The sequence below is a fragment of the Nicotiana tabacum genome, chromosome 6 (assembly GCF_000715075.1).
Source record: "Nicotiana tabacum cultivar K326 chromosome 6, ASM71507v2, whole genome shotgun sequence".
Taxonomy (NCBI): Eukaryota; Viridiplantae; Streptophyta; class Magnoliopsida; order Solanales; family Solanaceae; genus Nicotiana; species Nicotiana tabacum.
In genome coordinates this window covers 205,363,436-205,380,084 of record NC_134085.1, presented here as the reverse complement: position 1 = coordinate 205,380,084, position 16,649 = coordinate 205,363,436, and the positions used below count along the sequence as shown (strand labels likewise).

The 16,649-nt window shown below is 39.5% G+C and overlaps 1 protein-coding gene across 1 annotated transcript in view; it reads left to right on the top strand.

The window, feature by feature from the left end:
* LOC107760560 (uncharacterized) overlaps positions 1–16,649 on the top strand; it is a 36,660-nt gene that overhangs the window by 11,299 nt on the left and 8,712 nt on the right. The window contains exons 22-40 of the mRNA XM_016578632.2: positions 1,100–1,146; positions 1,363–1,574; positions 8,854–8,941; positions 9,080–9,199; positions 9,284–9,402; positions 9,482–9,554; positions 9,652–9,771; positions 10,730–10,798; positions 10,888–11,058; positions 11,148–11,195; positions 11,276–11,417; positions 11,542–11,639; positions 12,218–12,362; positions 12,442–12,527; positions 12,602–12,712; positions 14,662–14,736; positions 15,585–15,650; positions 15,780–15,968; positions 16,064–16,174. Coding sequence (XP_016434118.2) covers positions 1,100–1,146; positions 1,363–1,574; positions 8,854–8,941; positions 9,080–9,199; positions 9,284–9,402; positions 9,482–9,554; positions 9,652–9,771; positions 10,730–10,798; positions 10,888–11,058; positions 11,148–11,195; positions 11,276–11,417; positions 11,542–11,639; positions 12,218–12,362; positions 12,442–12,527; positions 12,602–12,712; positions 14,662–14,736; positions 15,585–15,650; positions 15,780–15,968; positions 16,064–16,174 — 2,090 coding nt within the window. The remainder of the gene's footprint in view (positions 1–1,099; positions 1,147–1,362; positions 1,575–8,853; positions 8,942–9,079; positions 9,200–9,283; positions 9,403–9,481; positions 9,555–9,651; positions 9,772–10,729; positions 10,799–10,887; positions 11,059–11,147; positions 11,196–11,275; positions 11,418–11,541; positions 11,640–12,217; positions 12,363–12,441; positions 12,528–12,601; positions 12,713–14,661; positions 14,737–15,584; positions 15,651–15,779; positions 15,969–16,063; positions 16,175–16,649) is intronic.

The window sequence follows — 16,649 nt, the reverse complement described above, 5'->3', positions numbered from 1 at the left end:
TTTTTCCTTTCTATTTTAACTGTATGCATCATGTACTGCACTACATTTCATTTTCATCCCCTAATCGTCTCAATCATATTCAATCTTAGTACCAATTATCCATATCTGGTAAGCTCTGAAAGAAAGTGATATAGATAGATAGCTTTTTTTCGCACGATGGTTGTATTTGGTGATTGAATTGGCTTTCACGAATTCCAAATGTTTTTCATTGATCCCAGCAATATAGGCAGTGAAGTTTAGTTTTAACTAAAAGTATTACAATGAGAAGATACTGCAACTGTCTATCATTCCTCATTAGTAGTGTCAATATAACATTTGGTTTCTTTGTCGCATCACTCCTCCGGAAAGAAGAAACTTCTTGATGCATGGAGATTATTTTCATATGGTAGAACCTTAATAATTTATGGTAAAAAAACTGTGAGTTTCTGGCGGTAATTAAAAAAAAAGAAGAAGAAAACATTAAGTGCAATAAAGCTGGGTTTCTCATTATTTGCCTTATGGTCTTATGGACATTCCATTACAGCTCACTTTCTTCACCATTTTGTTCTCCAAATATCTTTGAATATCATCCCTGAATAGCATGCTAAACTAGTTCAGGGTGGGCCCTGTTGAAAATCTTTGTGTCGCTTTTTTTTTTCTGGGGTGTGGGGTGGGGGTGTTGGGTGTTGGGGGGGGGGGTGTGTGTGTGAAAAATTGGATGAAAATAAACATTCTCCCAGTCATATTTTCCTTTTATCTTTTCAATGTCATGAGATTGAGGTGCCCAATGCTTGTAGTATATGAACATGAACTAGAAAATGTGGTCAAACAGCTGAATAGGTGGTCCCGGTATGCCAGCCAATATTAATCAAATAGAGTTCAATGGCTTAGATTTGTCTGTTCTGTGTGCCATCTCAGCCATGGGTTTAACCAGATAAAATTTTGGACCTTTGACTCATCATAAATCCATTTTACCAACACAAATTACTCCCTTTTCTAATTTACCTTTGTTTGACTTAATAGTGCTTGAGCATGTAGTGTCACTGCTGTACAGCAGAAACACTCTTCTTTCATGATTTGTAATCTGTCTTCATACTTTTTACAATGTCTCATGGATTAGGTTCTGCTGCTGGATGGGGCAAATTGGATGATGCTGCTGTAGTGAAGGTACAACAGCTGTCTTTATAATAAGAGATTTCATTTTAATTAGGTTTGAATTTGTGAAAACATGCTCATTAATCATTCAGTTTCTTGGGTAGACAATTTAACTTTCCTCTGTTAAATATACTGCAGCATGAATAGTTATTCGATAAGGCATAAACTGTTTGACAGGAATATGGTTCAGCTAAATGTTACCATCTAATCTTTCTCAAATTTCTGCAGGTCTATGAGACACTGAGTGGAGTCAAAGTTGAAGGCAGTCTTCCTGTTCTCAATAAAGAATCTGTACTGCAGTCCCTTCCTCCAGAGTGGCCAACTGATCCCATCAGTGAAATTCGTACACTAACAGAGAATAGTTTGAAGACTTTAATTGTTCTGGATGATGATCCAACTGGGACTCAAACTGTTCATGATATTGAGGTCCTGACAGAATGGTAACATGCCTCTATAAATTTGAGAAGCTTTTTAGTTACATTTACAACAAATTATCTCTAGATTCATAAAACAGGGGAATAGATCCACGGAGCTGTTGCTTATATGTTGAAAAGATGGCCAGGGCAGGGGTTGGTGCCTTTTCTAGTTGCACGTAACTGATCTACCGAGTTGTATGCTGCTTGATTGGAACAATTAGAACATAAATTGCATCAATGTGCTAATGACCGAGTCAGTGAAGTGGGTTAAGATCTATTGCAGATGGGAAAAGAGTGATTACGGTCTTGATATCTTTTGCATCATTATATAACTGAAGCAATTTAGCTACACGAAAATCCTGTGAACATATCATAGATTCAATTGGAATTGCGAGGCGAAGTGCAAGCTTGCCCTCATTCAGTTATTAGGAACTTGAAGGATGTTATGTTACTGGGGACCTATGTTGCACGGACTCTCCAAAATGTTGCCGCACCCGTATCGGACCCTTCAAAATTACACTACTTTTGGAGGATCCGACACGCACCCGGTGATATTTTCCGAGTCCGAGCAACATAGCTGGGGACAGTAGAAGGGTCTCTGGCTCAAATTATAGGATGAATATGGTAAAAAACTATTAAGTAAGAGCCAAGGGGTTGGAAACTGAGTTCTACTTGGAAAGGGCTGATGGTCTTTCTGACGAATGAGAAATAAAGAAAAGATAAGTTAAATGAAATGAAGAAACTTATTCACTTAGAAAGGAGCAATTAACATCCGGCTCATGTCTGATAATGTGCAGCTAGCCCTAGATAAGAAGATTGAGTTTCAGAGCGTACTGTCTTCTTCTTCCTTACTTGTTTATTACATGTATGACTGACCAAACCAATGAAAAGTAGAATCCAGCTGTTTGTGGAACTAGATAATTGAATCTTTAACTTTAATAGCAATTGCAAGAAGTGCAGGTTACCCAGTTCATATATCCTTCATTCTATTGTCCATAAAAGTGTAAAACCCAAAAAACAAATGAAATTTATCTCGTTTAATAAACTGAATCACAAATATAGGAGGATGACAAGAATGGAATTACCCTACCTTGTTAGCTTCTCATCATTCTCTCTTCTAGATCTTGCTTCCTCTGTCATCATTCTCTCTTCTCTATCTTGCTTCATCAGTGATCTTGGGAAAAACTATCACTGTGATGAAACTTTGGTATTCAAACCTTTTTTTTATAATGTAAATTGTATTAATCAAAAGGGAGAAAACTCCCGTATACAAGAAGTATACCAAAAAATAGAGAATTTGCATAAGAACATGATTCTCTACAAATGACGCCCAATCTTCTATCAAGTAGGGGCTATATGAGTGCACCAAAAAGCGATCAAAGATAAAAGACTATTCTTAAGATGTGAAAAAAGAGACTCAATCCTCTCAAAAGCTCTCCTATTTCTCTCCCCCCAAACTATCCACATGAGAGCTAACGGGGTGAACTTTCATGCCTTTTGCTTTCTTCTTCTATGGAAACCGGCCCAGCTATATAACATTTCCTTTACCGTGCTTGGCATCACCCATTGAACACCAAAAAGATTCAAGATTGCCCTTCACAAACCCGAGAACACAGGGCAATACAACAAAAGATGGTCAACTTTTTCCCCTGAGCTTTTACACATGTAGCACCAACTAACAAGTGTAATTCCTCTTTTTCTCACATTTTCAGCAGTCAAGATCACTCCTCTCGCCGCTAGCCATGCAAAAAACACACCTTTGTGGGCGCCTTAGGAATCCAGATCGAGGAGTATGGAAAAGTGGCCTCCTCTCTCACTAACATACTCTGGTAAAAGGATTTTACGGTGAACAAACCATCGCCACGCAACCCCCATCTCCAAGAATCACAAGATGGGTGGGGCCTGTCTTGCCCATATAGCAGTGCCAACAAATCTTGGAGCTCCGCAATCTCCCAATCTTGCATGTTCCTTCTAAATGAGAGGTCCCATACTACCCCCTTCATGCTCCTTGCAAATCTATTGAACCATCAATTCATTCTGGTTTGAAACTCTGAAGACGTGGGGGAAAGAGACCCTCAGAGTATCCTCTCCACACCACCTATGATTCCAAAAGCTGATTCTCCTTCCATCTCCCACCCTGCAAGTGATGTTGCTATTGAAGGCTTCCTAATTCTTCATGATGCTCCTCCACATGCCACACACGAAAGGTGTTGTGATCGCCTTGGTCCTCCAACCTCATCCCATGGAATCGTACTGTTTTTTCTACCCCGAATCTCCACAGCCACTTCCCCAACAAAGCTCTGTTGAATACCCTAAGATCTTTTACTCCAAGTCCAACCCACTTCTTTGGGGAAGTGACTGCCTGCCAATTCTCTAGATGAAACTTTCTAGTTCCATCTGCCGCATCCCAAAGAAAATTCCTTTGAAGTCGCTCCAGTTTTTCTGTGATGCTCACAGGAGCTTGCAATAGGGACAAGTAATAGGTGGACATACTCGATAAAGTGCTTTTAATAAGCACTTCCTTATCGCCTTTTGAGAAGTACTGTTTCTGCGCTAATGTTTTTTCAACCCTTTCGATCACTGGATTCCAAACCGTAGTATCCTTATGCAAAGCACCCAATGGGAGACCCAAGTAACTAGTGAGAAGAGTTTTTGTCTGTAGAGCTGACTATGTCTTTATGTATCTTTCTTTTGTACTTCTTGCATCTTCTTGATGCCTTTAATGCAATTCTCTTACTTTATCCAAAAAAAGTAATTAGTGGGAAGAGAGCCCGCCTTACATCTGAGAACATAAGACAAAGCATCGATGTTAGCAATCTCATCCATCGGGAAAATCTCACACTTGCCGAGGTTGATTTTTAGCCCTGTTACTATCTGAAACCACTGCAGGACCTGCTTTAGGTAGGTTAACTGATCCATGATATGGATCACAGAAAACCAGGGTGTCATCCGCAACAAGCAAATGAGAGACTCTTCGGGCATTGGGTGCCCCGATTGGAGCTGAGAATCCTCGCAAGAAGCCTCCGCCCGCTGCACAATCCAAGATTTTACTCAGAGAATCCATCACTAGAATGAATAGCATGGGGATAGGGGATCACCTTACCTAAGACCCCTGGAGCTGCCGAAGAAACCACAAGAGCTACCATTAACGAGGACAAAGAATCTGGCTGAAGAAATGCAAAACTTGATCCATCCTCTCCATCTTACCCCAAACCTCATCCACATCGTAATGAAATCCAGGAACTCCCAATTGACATGGTCGAAAGTCTTCTCAAGGTCCAACTTGCATTGTAAGCGGGGTTCTCTATTTTTTCTTCTGGAGTCTACAAGTTCATTTGCCACCAAAGCAGTTTCCAGGATCTGCTCACCTTCCATAAACGCATTCTGGGAGGACGAAACAAACACGTCAAGAACCTTCTTGAGTCTAATGGATAGCATTTTAGAAATAATCTTGTAAATGCTCCCCACGAGACTAGTAGGCCTGCAGTTTCTGATACAAGATGCACCTTCTTTCTTAGGCACAATGGTAATAAAAGAAGCATTGATACTTCTCTTGAAAACACCATTCACGTGGAAATATTAAATGGTTTCCATCAACTCCCCCTTAATGGTGTCCCAACAGAGCTGAAAGAAGGCCAAGGAGAAACCATCAGGCCAGGGGGCCTTATCACCAGCATAACTCGACACAGCCTCGTGCACCTCCTCCTCCTCGAAAGCCCTTTCTAGCCACTCACTGTCTCCCTCCCCTATGTGGTTAAATTCTATTCCCCCCCAAAGTAGGCCTCCAAGTAACTTACTCTTTTTATAATTTCTCATAAAACCCCACTATCGCCCCTTTTACCTCCTCCTCTCCCTCAATCCTCACCCCATCCACAACTAAGGATTCTATGAAGTTTCTCCTTCGATTTGCAACCGCAACCCTGTGGAAAAACTTGGCATTTGAATCCCCCTCCTTTAACCAGAGCGCCCTCGATTTTGCCACCAACTAGTCTCCTGAGCTATTGCTAACTTGACTATTTCCCTCTTAGCCTCCCCCAATCTTGCTTTCTCAGATTCATCTAACTCCCTCGCCCCTTCCCCTCTCTCTAATTCCCCAAATTCATGCATAAGCTCCGTCATTTTAACCTCTACCCTCCCAAAAACCTCCTCATTCCACCTAATAATATCTCCCTTGAGCAGTTTAAGTTTCTTTGAAAGACGAAATGAAGGTCTTGTCCACCATTCTTTCACTTTGTCACAAAATCCTGGCACTTTCAACCACATGTTCTCGAATCGGAAAGGAGCACGCACCCCCCGCCCTCTGCATCCATCTAGCAAGATAGGCAAATGATCCGAAGTCAGCTTAGGTAAAGGAATCTGCAGCACATTCGACATCCCAGGACGATATTAGAAATCTATCAAGTCTAGACCTTGAATTGGAATCCTCCGCCCTGGCCCAAGCAAACCTTTCCCCTGACAGAGGAAGGTCAATGAGAAAGTGATCATTGATGAAGTCAGAAAACTCCTCCATGGCCCTCGAAATCAGACTGCACCCTATTCTCTCCTCCGGGAATCTGATAGTGTTAAAGTCTCCCCCTAGAACCCATGGAATGTCCTATTCCCCCGTAACATTAGCCAGTTCCACCCAGAAAGACACCTTGGACCCTTCTCCTACCGGTCCGTACACTCCCCCAAATCCCCACTCCACCCACTCACTCTATCTTTGACAAAAGTTGTTAAAGAAAAAACTTCCTTTTTAATATCCTTTACCTCTAAGCTTCTATCATTCCACATAAGAAGAATGCCCCCGACACTTCCCGCCGCTGGGACCCAGTGATATTTTACCCAATTACCTCCCCAGACACTCCTCACAATTGCATCCGACAAAACTTTCATTTTGGTCTCATGGAAACAAACTAGGTTGACACCCCACTCTCTAACTCCCGCTTTGATGATGACCCTTTTGTTTGGGTCATTCATCCCCCTCACATTCCATGAAATAATCTTAAATTCCATAAGTAACAATACCCCCTTTTACCCACCCCCCTAGCCGAGCTCCCTTCCTCCCTGTCACACACCCGACCCCTTCTCCGGTACACCACTACATCCCCTAAATTATTTTGCTTAACACCTTGACCCAACACCCTCCCTACACCATCATTAAAAGATTGCTGCTCAATCTCCCTCAACAGTTCTAACACCCTATCTTCCTTCCCTTTAAAAGAAACACCTAAAAACTTCCTAAAGTTTAATAGTTTATCCTCCATCCAGAAGGACATATCCCCTCCTCCAATCCGTGACGAAATAGGACAGGCGTCTTCTATATGTACCCTTTCCTTGCTCCTACCGGAGGAATACAAGACTATAGCATTGCTAGCAATAGGAACTTTAGGTGCCAGAGGAATCTCACCATTTCTTTGAGAGGCACCAACCTCTGAGATTAACACCCCGCTACTATAGGAATGTCCAGAAACGCCAGCAGTGTAGCGTGAAGGAAGAGAGCATGGAATCCGTGGTGGCATATTAACTGGAATTGCTGGTCCGACACTAACATCAATTGGGATGTGCAACAATCTCCCTATAATAAGAAGGAGCTTGAAGTGTAATCTCAGCACAACACAACAAAGCACAGGAGAAGGTGAGGGGGCAATGGAGCTGGGTCCATCAGAGGCGGGAGGGCGTGGAATAACACTTCCCGCCGTGGAATAACACCACCAGCTTTAGCCGGTGCTGCCCCTGAAGTAGCGCCCATCGAATAGGGGCGCTTGACACTAGAGCTCGGTGAAGAAATACCACTATGTGAAGCACCATCGGCAGCAGAAGAAGAAGCGACTGTTCCTATATGCTTAGGAGCCTTATCAGGCACAACTTGAAATAATTTGGGCCCCTTAGGATCAATTCTAATAGAATTGGGAAAAGTTGTTGGGCCCATGTGTGGAGGTCCAGGCCTATACTTGCTGAAAACTTGTCCGTCCCTATGATAGTTAAAAGAGGACCGGCCCATTCTGCCTTTCCAGCCTGCATCCCTAACCCAGGGGCATTCACGTCTTTTCCTCTTGATAAGATTTTGTCATTCTTCTCCCAAATTGACTGCTTAGCCCACTGATATGGTGAGCCCTCCCCTCCCTTCAGAGACCGATCTCCCCTCCGCTCTCTTCTATTTGATCTTCCATTTTCTTCTGCGATAGGGTGAAATTCAGGCTCAACCAAACCCTATAACTCAAGTAGCCATCTTCCACCACTGTGGAGACAGGGATTCTGCCCCCTTTCCTCACCACAATCTTCACTCGTGAGAGATCGTGTAGGCTGCAGGTGACATCAATAAAACCCCCACAGATTTCCCCAATCTTCTTGAATAGGTCAAGACACCAAAGATGCACCGGGAGATCCACCATGTTAACCACCAATGTTTCGCCAGTGAAACGAGGGTCGAGACACCCATCGTGCTCCACCCATCTGTCTAGCTTTAAGTTCCCATCGAACCACCTGTTTCCTCTGACAAGAATTTCTGAAGCTTGAGACTCGTCGACAAATCGAAAGAGATATTGCATGTCCCCTAGTTGCGATATTTTCGGCCCATCCTTGATGTTCCATGCCTCTGCTGCCCAGTTCCTAACAGCCTCTGGAGAACCAGCCCATTTGGAGAAAGGCTCAATCAGACAAGATTCCCAGAAACCCTTGCACCTGAGAGTGTGCTCCTAGGACAACGAGAAGTGCGACTCCTGCCCTACGTCAAGTTTTCGATGGCATCTTCCCTCAAGTTCTAGGGCCGGCCAAGAGGCAGCTTTGATGAAAGACATGTTTTCCAATTTTCTAGATTCTAGGGAGAAGTAGGAGCTTCTCTCCGTAGAGTCTGTCATAACTAAACCAAAAACCTCGCTAGGAGGCTGACTAAAGAAGAGGAAGTGAAATCTGGCCGGAAAAAGCCACATCTGTTGCCGCAAAATAGTAAAAGTGGTCGGAATTTGGAGGTTGGTGGATGGGTGGGGTCGGAACAGCCTCGCGAAGAGGCTGTCTGAAGAAAAGAAGTTGAGATCTGGCCTGGAAAGGCGTCACGCACCGGCACGTGGGTTAGAGGTCGTCGGAGCTCTGCCGCGCGTGGGGTGTCGGATTTCGGAGAATTTTTCTCGGGTAATGTCGCGGCAGGGTTGGATCTCGGATGGTGGTGGTGAAATCCTAGGATTCATGATTCTCAGGCGCCTCGGGGAGCGTGCCTGGGAGCATTTTCTCTGTTTCTGCTTTTATCTCTATTGAGTTTATAGAGATGAAAACTTCTAAATAACTTTATTACTATTATCAATGATGAACTTGTTTATTTTTTCAGGAGTGTGGAGTCACTCGTGGGAGAGTTCAAAAAGAGGCCAAAATGCTTTTTCATTTTAACCAATTCCCGAGCATTGACTTCTGAGAAGGTAAAAGAGTTATGTTGAAGTAGAATTTGACTGTACATTGAACTCCCTCAAAGAATTTTTCTATAAATTCTAACATCGGTTGACAAATTAACTTGTTTTATTGATTATGATATCACGCACTGAAACTTCTTAGTGCAGGCTAGTGCATTGATAGCAGATATCTGCAGAAACATTGATACTGCTGCCAAGTCAGTGGAAAAAGCAGACTATACGGTTGTTCTGAGGGGTGATTCAACTTTACGAGGTCATTTCCCTGAGGTAAGGATATAGAGCAGCCTACATAAATTTTCTTATGTGTCCTTTCCTGACGCACTTTACAACATATCTTTTTATGCCACCTAGGAAGCAGATGCAGCTATTTCTGTGCTGGGTGAGATGGACGCATGGATTATCTTGCCCTTTTTCCTCCAAGGAGGCCGTTATACCATTGGAGATATACATTATGTTGCAGATTCTGATAGGTATTCTCTTCGAATGTGTCATGTATCAGCCGTTTGGACTTGCCGGTCATCACTAATTATGTTTCCTTCTTATCTATAGGCTTGTTCCAGCAGGTGAAACTGAATTTGCTAAAGATGCTGCTTTTGGATACAAATCTTCCAACCTCCGTGAGGTTAAGCCTTGTCTTTTTCTAAGTAAAACACATCATCTTCTTTTTCACCACTAAATTGATTTAGGTGTTATTCTATTTTTTTAATTTGATATTTTAGTGGGTAGAAGAAAAAACAAAGGGCCGCATACCTGCTAGCGGCGTTTCATCTATCTCCATCCAGCTTTTAAGAAAAGGTGGACCAGATGCTGTTTGTGAACACCTCTGTAATTTGCAGAAGGTACATAAGCCTCATCACCACTAAACTCTGTGGCTGCATAATTGGTTTTTTTATCATTTTATTACCTCCGCTAATTCATTGGCATCCATCCGCCTCCATCTGACTTTGTATGCGGCTAACACACCTAGCTTATAGTTAGCAGCTATTTCCTCCTTTGGAAATACTATTCTTTAATATTACAGCTCTTAACATGATTTTGGAGGTTGCTTAGAGAATCGACATCATGTTAAAATTTCAGTTTTCACGTGTTGTGTTTGGAGTGACAATATTCTGCATCTGGTGATTTGTATACGTGTTTTGGTTCATACACATGAGGACTACTTGGATTTGTCTTAAAAGTAGAAAGATGATCTTACAGAGTAAGGGGCATACCTTCTCAAATCCCTCATAATACAGCCAAGACCTTTTGTAGAAATACGCAAACTGTGACCGTTATGCTTCATTTTTGTTCTCTTCCATAACATTACTCTAATGTGCACAGAGTCTAATAGTAGAAGTTTGTCGATAATTGCCAATGTTTAGTGAAACCTCATTTTTCATTCTTTTGGTGCAGCACGAAATCCATTTGATAATTGGGAACGTATAGAGGATGTGAAACAGATTTTCGTGATAGTATAGAATATGAAAAGAAGTGTCAACAACAAAAAGGTGAGTGGAAAGAAGAATTATAGAATTGAGGTCACAGGAGAGAAAAAAGACAAATTAAAGTTCCACAGTTTAAGATCTATACTTCAACTTGCTTGACAACCCTAAATCTCCAGCAGTAGAAATCCAAACAAGTCGAGGTCACTCTAGAGTTTACGTAGATTAATCTGAAGGATTTTATTTGGGCTCATACTATGTGCAACGAACTGCATTGTGCATTGGGAAACTTCATGTCCGCTTGATTTTTTGCTTCCTTGACGAAATCTTGACCTTAGTTCTATGGTGCTCCTGATTGCATTTTCTCTATAAACAGGGTTCAACATGTATAGTCAATGCAGCTAGTGAAAGAGACATGGCTGTATTTGCCGCTGGAATGATACAGGTTTTGTAGCATTCTTGTTACAGTTGATATTATCTCTTTGTCATGTCCAGTAGATGTAAATTGTTTTTTTTTCTTTGCCCTAAATGCAGGCAGAACTAAAAGGAAAGCACTTCTTATGCCGTACTGCTGCCAGTTTCGTTTCTGCTCGAGTTGGAATCGTCCAAAAATCTCCAATTTTGCCAAATGATATTGGAATAAACAGAGAAAGAAATGGTGGACTTATTGTCGTGGGTTCGTACGTTCCAAAAACAACAAAGCAGGTCAAACTTTTAACAAGAGATATTTTTATTGTTAATTGACTATATTTCTTGGCCTTTCCTTCACACTACTTTTCTAAAATTCACTGCAGGTTGAAGAGCTAAAACTGCAATATGGTCATGTTTTGAAGACTATAGAGGTAATTCTGAATACTGTATTTAATATTCTTTTGCTGAAAATATGTGGCAGCGTTTTAATTTTTCCTTTCTTGAAAAGTAGATTTCTGTGAATAAAGTTGCGATGGAGTCATCAGAAACAAGGGAGGAAGAAATCAATCAAGCAGCTGAACTGGCAGACGTATACCTTAGAAATAATAATGACACTCTTATAATGACCAGTAGAGAGCTAATCACAGGCAAAAGTGAGTTTTCTCATTATCCGATGATGAATGCTAATTCCTTGCCCTGATTTTGTTTGCCTTCGCTTTTTTATGCTTCTAATATGTTGTACTTAGAAAAAGTAAATTTTTTCTTTACAATACCCAGCTCCATCTGAGAGTTTAGAGATCAATTTCAAGGTAAGCTCAGCACTGGTGGAGATAGTTAGGCGGATAACCACGAGGCCTCGTTATATTCTTGCAAAGGTATTTCTCTCGTGCATTATATGCTTGTATCACTTTCTTCGACTATGCATGGTAATGGAAGGGCCATTTCTCACGTTCTTTACTTTTGTTAGTGTGTTCTTTCCCACACTTGGCTTTTCTGCTGGGAGGTGCCACATTAAGGGAGAGAGTTTGAGGGATTTGTCAATCAAATTGACTGTTTATAGGTATATTTATGTCAAAATCCGGGTTTAGGATTCTACAATTGTAATGATAAGACCACCCTTATTGTTAAGTCTAAAAGCATGTGTACACTGGCCTAATTCAAATATAGGGGCGGGGTTCATGCTCCTCCATCTCCAGTATGGAACTCTTTTTAAGACTTGAATTTTTTTTAAAGTGCCCGTATGTGATCAGGATTATTTTCTCCTCTTTGTCCTGGATGCACTTGTTTAAGGGAAATCCATACTGCTTTTGTTGAACCCTTTTACTCGACAGCATGTGTTTAGACTTCAGAACAGCTCTATGTTGCTTCGTTATCTTGACATACTCTCCGAACATGTTTGGAGAACATTAAATGTTGTAGTTTTTTACCAATTGAGTGAGTTCTTCTTTCATAGGGAGGAATTACCTCATCAGATCTTGCCACAAAAGCTTTAGAGGCAAGACGTGCCAAAGTGGTGGGACAAGCTCTTGCGGGTATTCCATTGTGGCAGCTTGGTCCTGAGAGCAGACATCCAGAAGTTCCATATATTGTCTTCCCAGGTAATTATGGCGGTTTCTTTTTGCTGTTGAATACCTCTACTTTGGATCCCTAATATTTAGCTATCGACGTGATCATCAGGTAATGTTGGTGACAGTAAAGCTCTGGCAGATGTAGTGAAAAACTGGGCTCATCCAGGCAGATTATCAACCAACGAACTACTGCTGGTGAGATGAGTTTGCCTTCGTGATTTTCCCGTTTCCTTTTACATCTGGCACTAAACTCTCTGTTCCGGCAATAGGAGGCTGAGAGGGGAAGATATGCTATTGGTGCTTTTAACGTCTACAATTTGGAAGGAGTTGAGGCGGTAGTTGCTGCAGCAGAGGAGGAAAATAGTCCAGCTATCTTACAGGTTCAGTCATTACTAGTATTTACTACTTCTGAATACACTTTTGCATGTACTAAAGATTGATAACATTTTTCATAAATTTGTATTACTGTTAAATACCAGGGAACATAAAACACATTGTGTTTCCTCTTATTCTTATTTTCTTACTAGTTCTCGGACACATGCGTTGCACGTGTGTTCCATGCTAACTAGTACAAATAATTTAAAATTATTATAATAAGTGTGCGATTAGTTGCACAAAAGTTGAAAAGAAAAAATACAAGCTCTCATACTGAAAATTTGTTATCAAATGTACTCAAAAGTAATATTCGAACGACTTCAATTATGCAATTCTTATAATGTATCAAGTACATATTTTTTTTAAAATGTAACAATATATAATTTAAATGTCGGTTATGGTTGCAAATGTTTCACGTTTTAAAGTTTTTGCTTTCTTTTTAAGAAGTTGTAGGATGGCTATACAGAAGTAGCAATTGTTTGTGATAGAGATAGTTGCTGAAATATTTAATTGATGTATATAAATCATAATTACACGTACATGTACTCTGTCTTTTTTGTCTCATTAAAATTTATTAGTCCTTTCATCTTTGAATTCGGCAAGAAAATATTAGTTAAACTGTATAAATATAATTGTATTATGAAATACTCCTATAGTACATCATAAGATGTTGAGAGTTTGATATTCTATATTGTACTTCATACAAAATATAACAATTTATTAGTAGTTCCAATATCGATTGTCATAGGCAACAAATATTTGGAAAGAAAGAAAGTAGTTTATAGATATAGCCCAAAGTAGTTCCAACTATACTATACCTCAAAAGTAAAACGTCCTCATTCTTAATTCCTCATTAGTCTTTGGGAGGGAAAATGATGATATCGTCTTCAGTAATGGTGCGGCATTTATCCAGCTTCTCTGTCACACTTTTTCTCATTCTAATCTCAGTAGAAGAACTTAATTTTGTAATTATTTATTTATTGCAGCAAAATGATTAATAACAGCAGAATGCTGCTTACTAAGAATTTGAATAAACAAGAGTATACAGTTTCATGAATACTCATAAGAACTAACGAAGAAAAATAGACTTACCTATAAATATGTAACTTTTCTGTGTTATTTTTTCTAATGGTGATGGTTATATGCATACTGCTGATTTATAACTCTTATATAAGCTCATAGATTGGTAATATTCTTCAACATATACAATAATTGATTAGCAATTTATTGTGATAACGGATATCCATTAATTGGTGTAGATGGAGAGAGGATGATGACAAAAAACTCAAAAGTTTTCTAACACCACTAAGTAGCTTAAGTTAATCTAAGAGGTAAAAATGGTTTGGTGGTTTTAGATTTTCAATTCCCACGTTCAAAGCAGCCATGATACACCATTTAATATAGGAGCCTAGTTAAAGAGAAAATTTAATTTCCAACACACAAAATGAAGTATCATACATTTAAGTAGAAGGTAAAGTAATTAAAGTCCTAATTTATGAGCAATTTTTTCACACATTTCGTTGAGGAACAGGAGGGAGAAAACGGCGTAAAGCATTTTATGGGAGATATTTCAAAGGGCAAATTAAGAGGGTAATATTGTCATTCAGTTTTTGAAGGATATCTTAGTAAAATAACTTTAACAAAAAATCTTCATACTCATAATATAGTATGATGATTACTGGTCTGTTTTATTATTTCACTTTTAATATTTTATTTTAGAAAACCTGATGTCATAATATCTAACTTTCTTATATATAAAACCTGACTTAATTTACTTACTTAGTCTCTGTAAGTACTTTCTTTGAATTTCTTCACTTTCCCATTTATTTTTCCCTCTTCGTTTTTGTAATCGTGAGTGCTTAATATGTTGATGAAAAAACAAGTGAAGGCATGCCTAATTGAACTCTTTTTCATGCGCTATAATAAAGATTCTTTGCCTCTTTTTATACTCCAGGTCCATCCTAGTGCGTTAAAGGAAGGAGGAGTGCCACTCGTTGCATGTTGCATATCAGCTGCAGAACAAGCATCTGTAAGTGACATTCAAGATACTGAGCTAAATTTTAACAGCTTTAGAATAAAGAATAAAAAAGTGGATAAAAATTAAACTAGATTTAATGCATACAGCTATTCCTACTAGATAAGAAACATGGATTTGCACTACAATGACAAAGTGAGACTGTTTTCTGCTTGCATAATTTTCATGGTGAAGAATCAGTATCAGCAGCGATCAATTAAAGGACAATAAAGCTAACACGTTCCTTTGCTAATTATATGGTATCTGAAATCTTTCGATTGGATAGAACAACATAAAAAGGAAAAATATATTTACTTAAGAGTTAATTGAGTAGGTCAAGTATTTTTTTCCATAACTTGCAAAGACTTTTGAAGCGGTAAAACATCAAGTAACCTTTATAATATAGATTGGGTCGGTGTCAATTCAAAAGGGCCTTCCTCTCTTAAAGTGCATTCTATTGGATTAACAATTTCAGTGTTTGAAATCTTGAGCTCAGATGTAGGCTTTTAGTAATTATTTTTCTATTAGGTCATGTCTAACGTATCATAAGTATGTCAAAACAGGTCTTTTTGGATGGACCAAGATTTAACTTGGAAGATCTGAGTAGTGATCATTGTGTCTCTGAGTTTTTTTTATCTTGCTTATCTCCTAGAAAGCATTAACCATATGGATAATGACAGGCAGTGGCGGAGCCACATTGAAGCAAGGGGTGTTTCGCCGGAAAATTACACTATTTTGCTAGATAACTTTTTTTGTTTTATGTATATTTACTATACGTTGACTCCCCTTCACTTTTCGATATATCTAATTATTTATATTATGACACCCCTTGATGAAAATTCTGGATCCGCCACTGATGACAGGTACCTATAACAGTTCACTTTGACCATGGAAATTCCAAGCAAGAGCTGTTGGAAGTTCTTGAGATGGTTAGTTTTATTTGCTAACTAGTGAGGCATATTTATTATGCTCTCCGCTTTAATTAAACTTTTTGCCCAACCAAATGAGCTCAAAGTATCTTATGTCTGTGTGCTAACTCGTAAATTCAACCACTGCAGGGATTTGACTCACTCATGGTAGATGGGTCACACCTTCCTTTCAAGGATAATGTTTCCTATACGAAGTACATTTCTTCATTGGCACACTCGAAAAAGATGTTGGTAGAAGCTGAATTGGGAAGATTGTCAGGTACTGAAGATGATTTGACTGTAGAAGATTATGAAGCAAAGCTGACTGATATTAATCAGGTCCTCTCACTCACTCTCTTTCTCTCCCCCCTCTGCGCCCTGGTTAAAATCAAGTTTTTCCTCCAATTTCAAACTTGATTTCATATAATTTTCAGGCAGATGAATTCATTGATGCGACTGCCATAGATGCTTTGGCAGTGTGCATTGGAAATGTTCATGGAAAATATCCTGCAAGTGGTCCAAATCTTAGGCTTGATTTGCTGAAGGTCTAATTCCTATTCTCTCTCCCTCTTTTCAACTCCTTTTGATCTTTTTAACCAGGTTAGCTGACCAAGGAAATTTTAGAATATGCCATCATTTTAGAACACGAGGGAGGAAATTATTTGAAAAAAAAAAAACAACGGTTCATATATCCGACTGCTGCTATTTCTATTAGAAAATGATCACTTGCATAGTTATGCACAGTGCGAAACATTTATGTGAACTATGATTTCTCATGTCATGTTTTACTTAAAAAGATTAGCAGCAATGTTCCGAACTTATAGTGCATTGAAATTGATTTATAAAATTGTTCTGCTCCTGATACATGCTCTGCAGAAAATTAACCTTCTTTTTCTGTTATGGTGCATATCTTGTTTTGCCTGTTGATTCCAAATCACTCTCTAAGTGATTAATTTTTGATCATGTATCAGTTGGAAACAAATATTAACAAAAATAACAGATCAGCTCTTTGTGAAACAG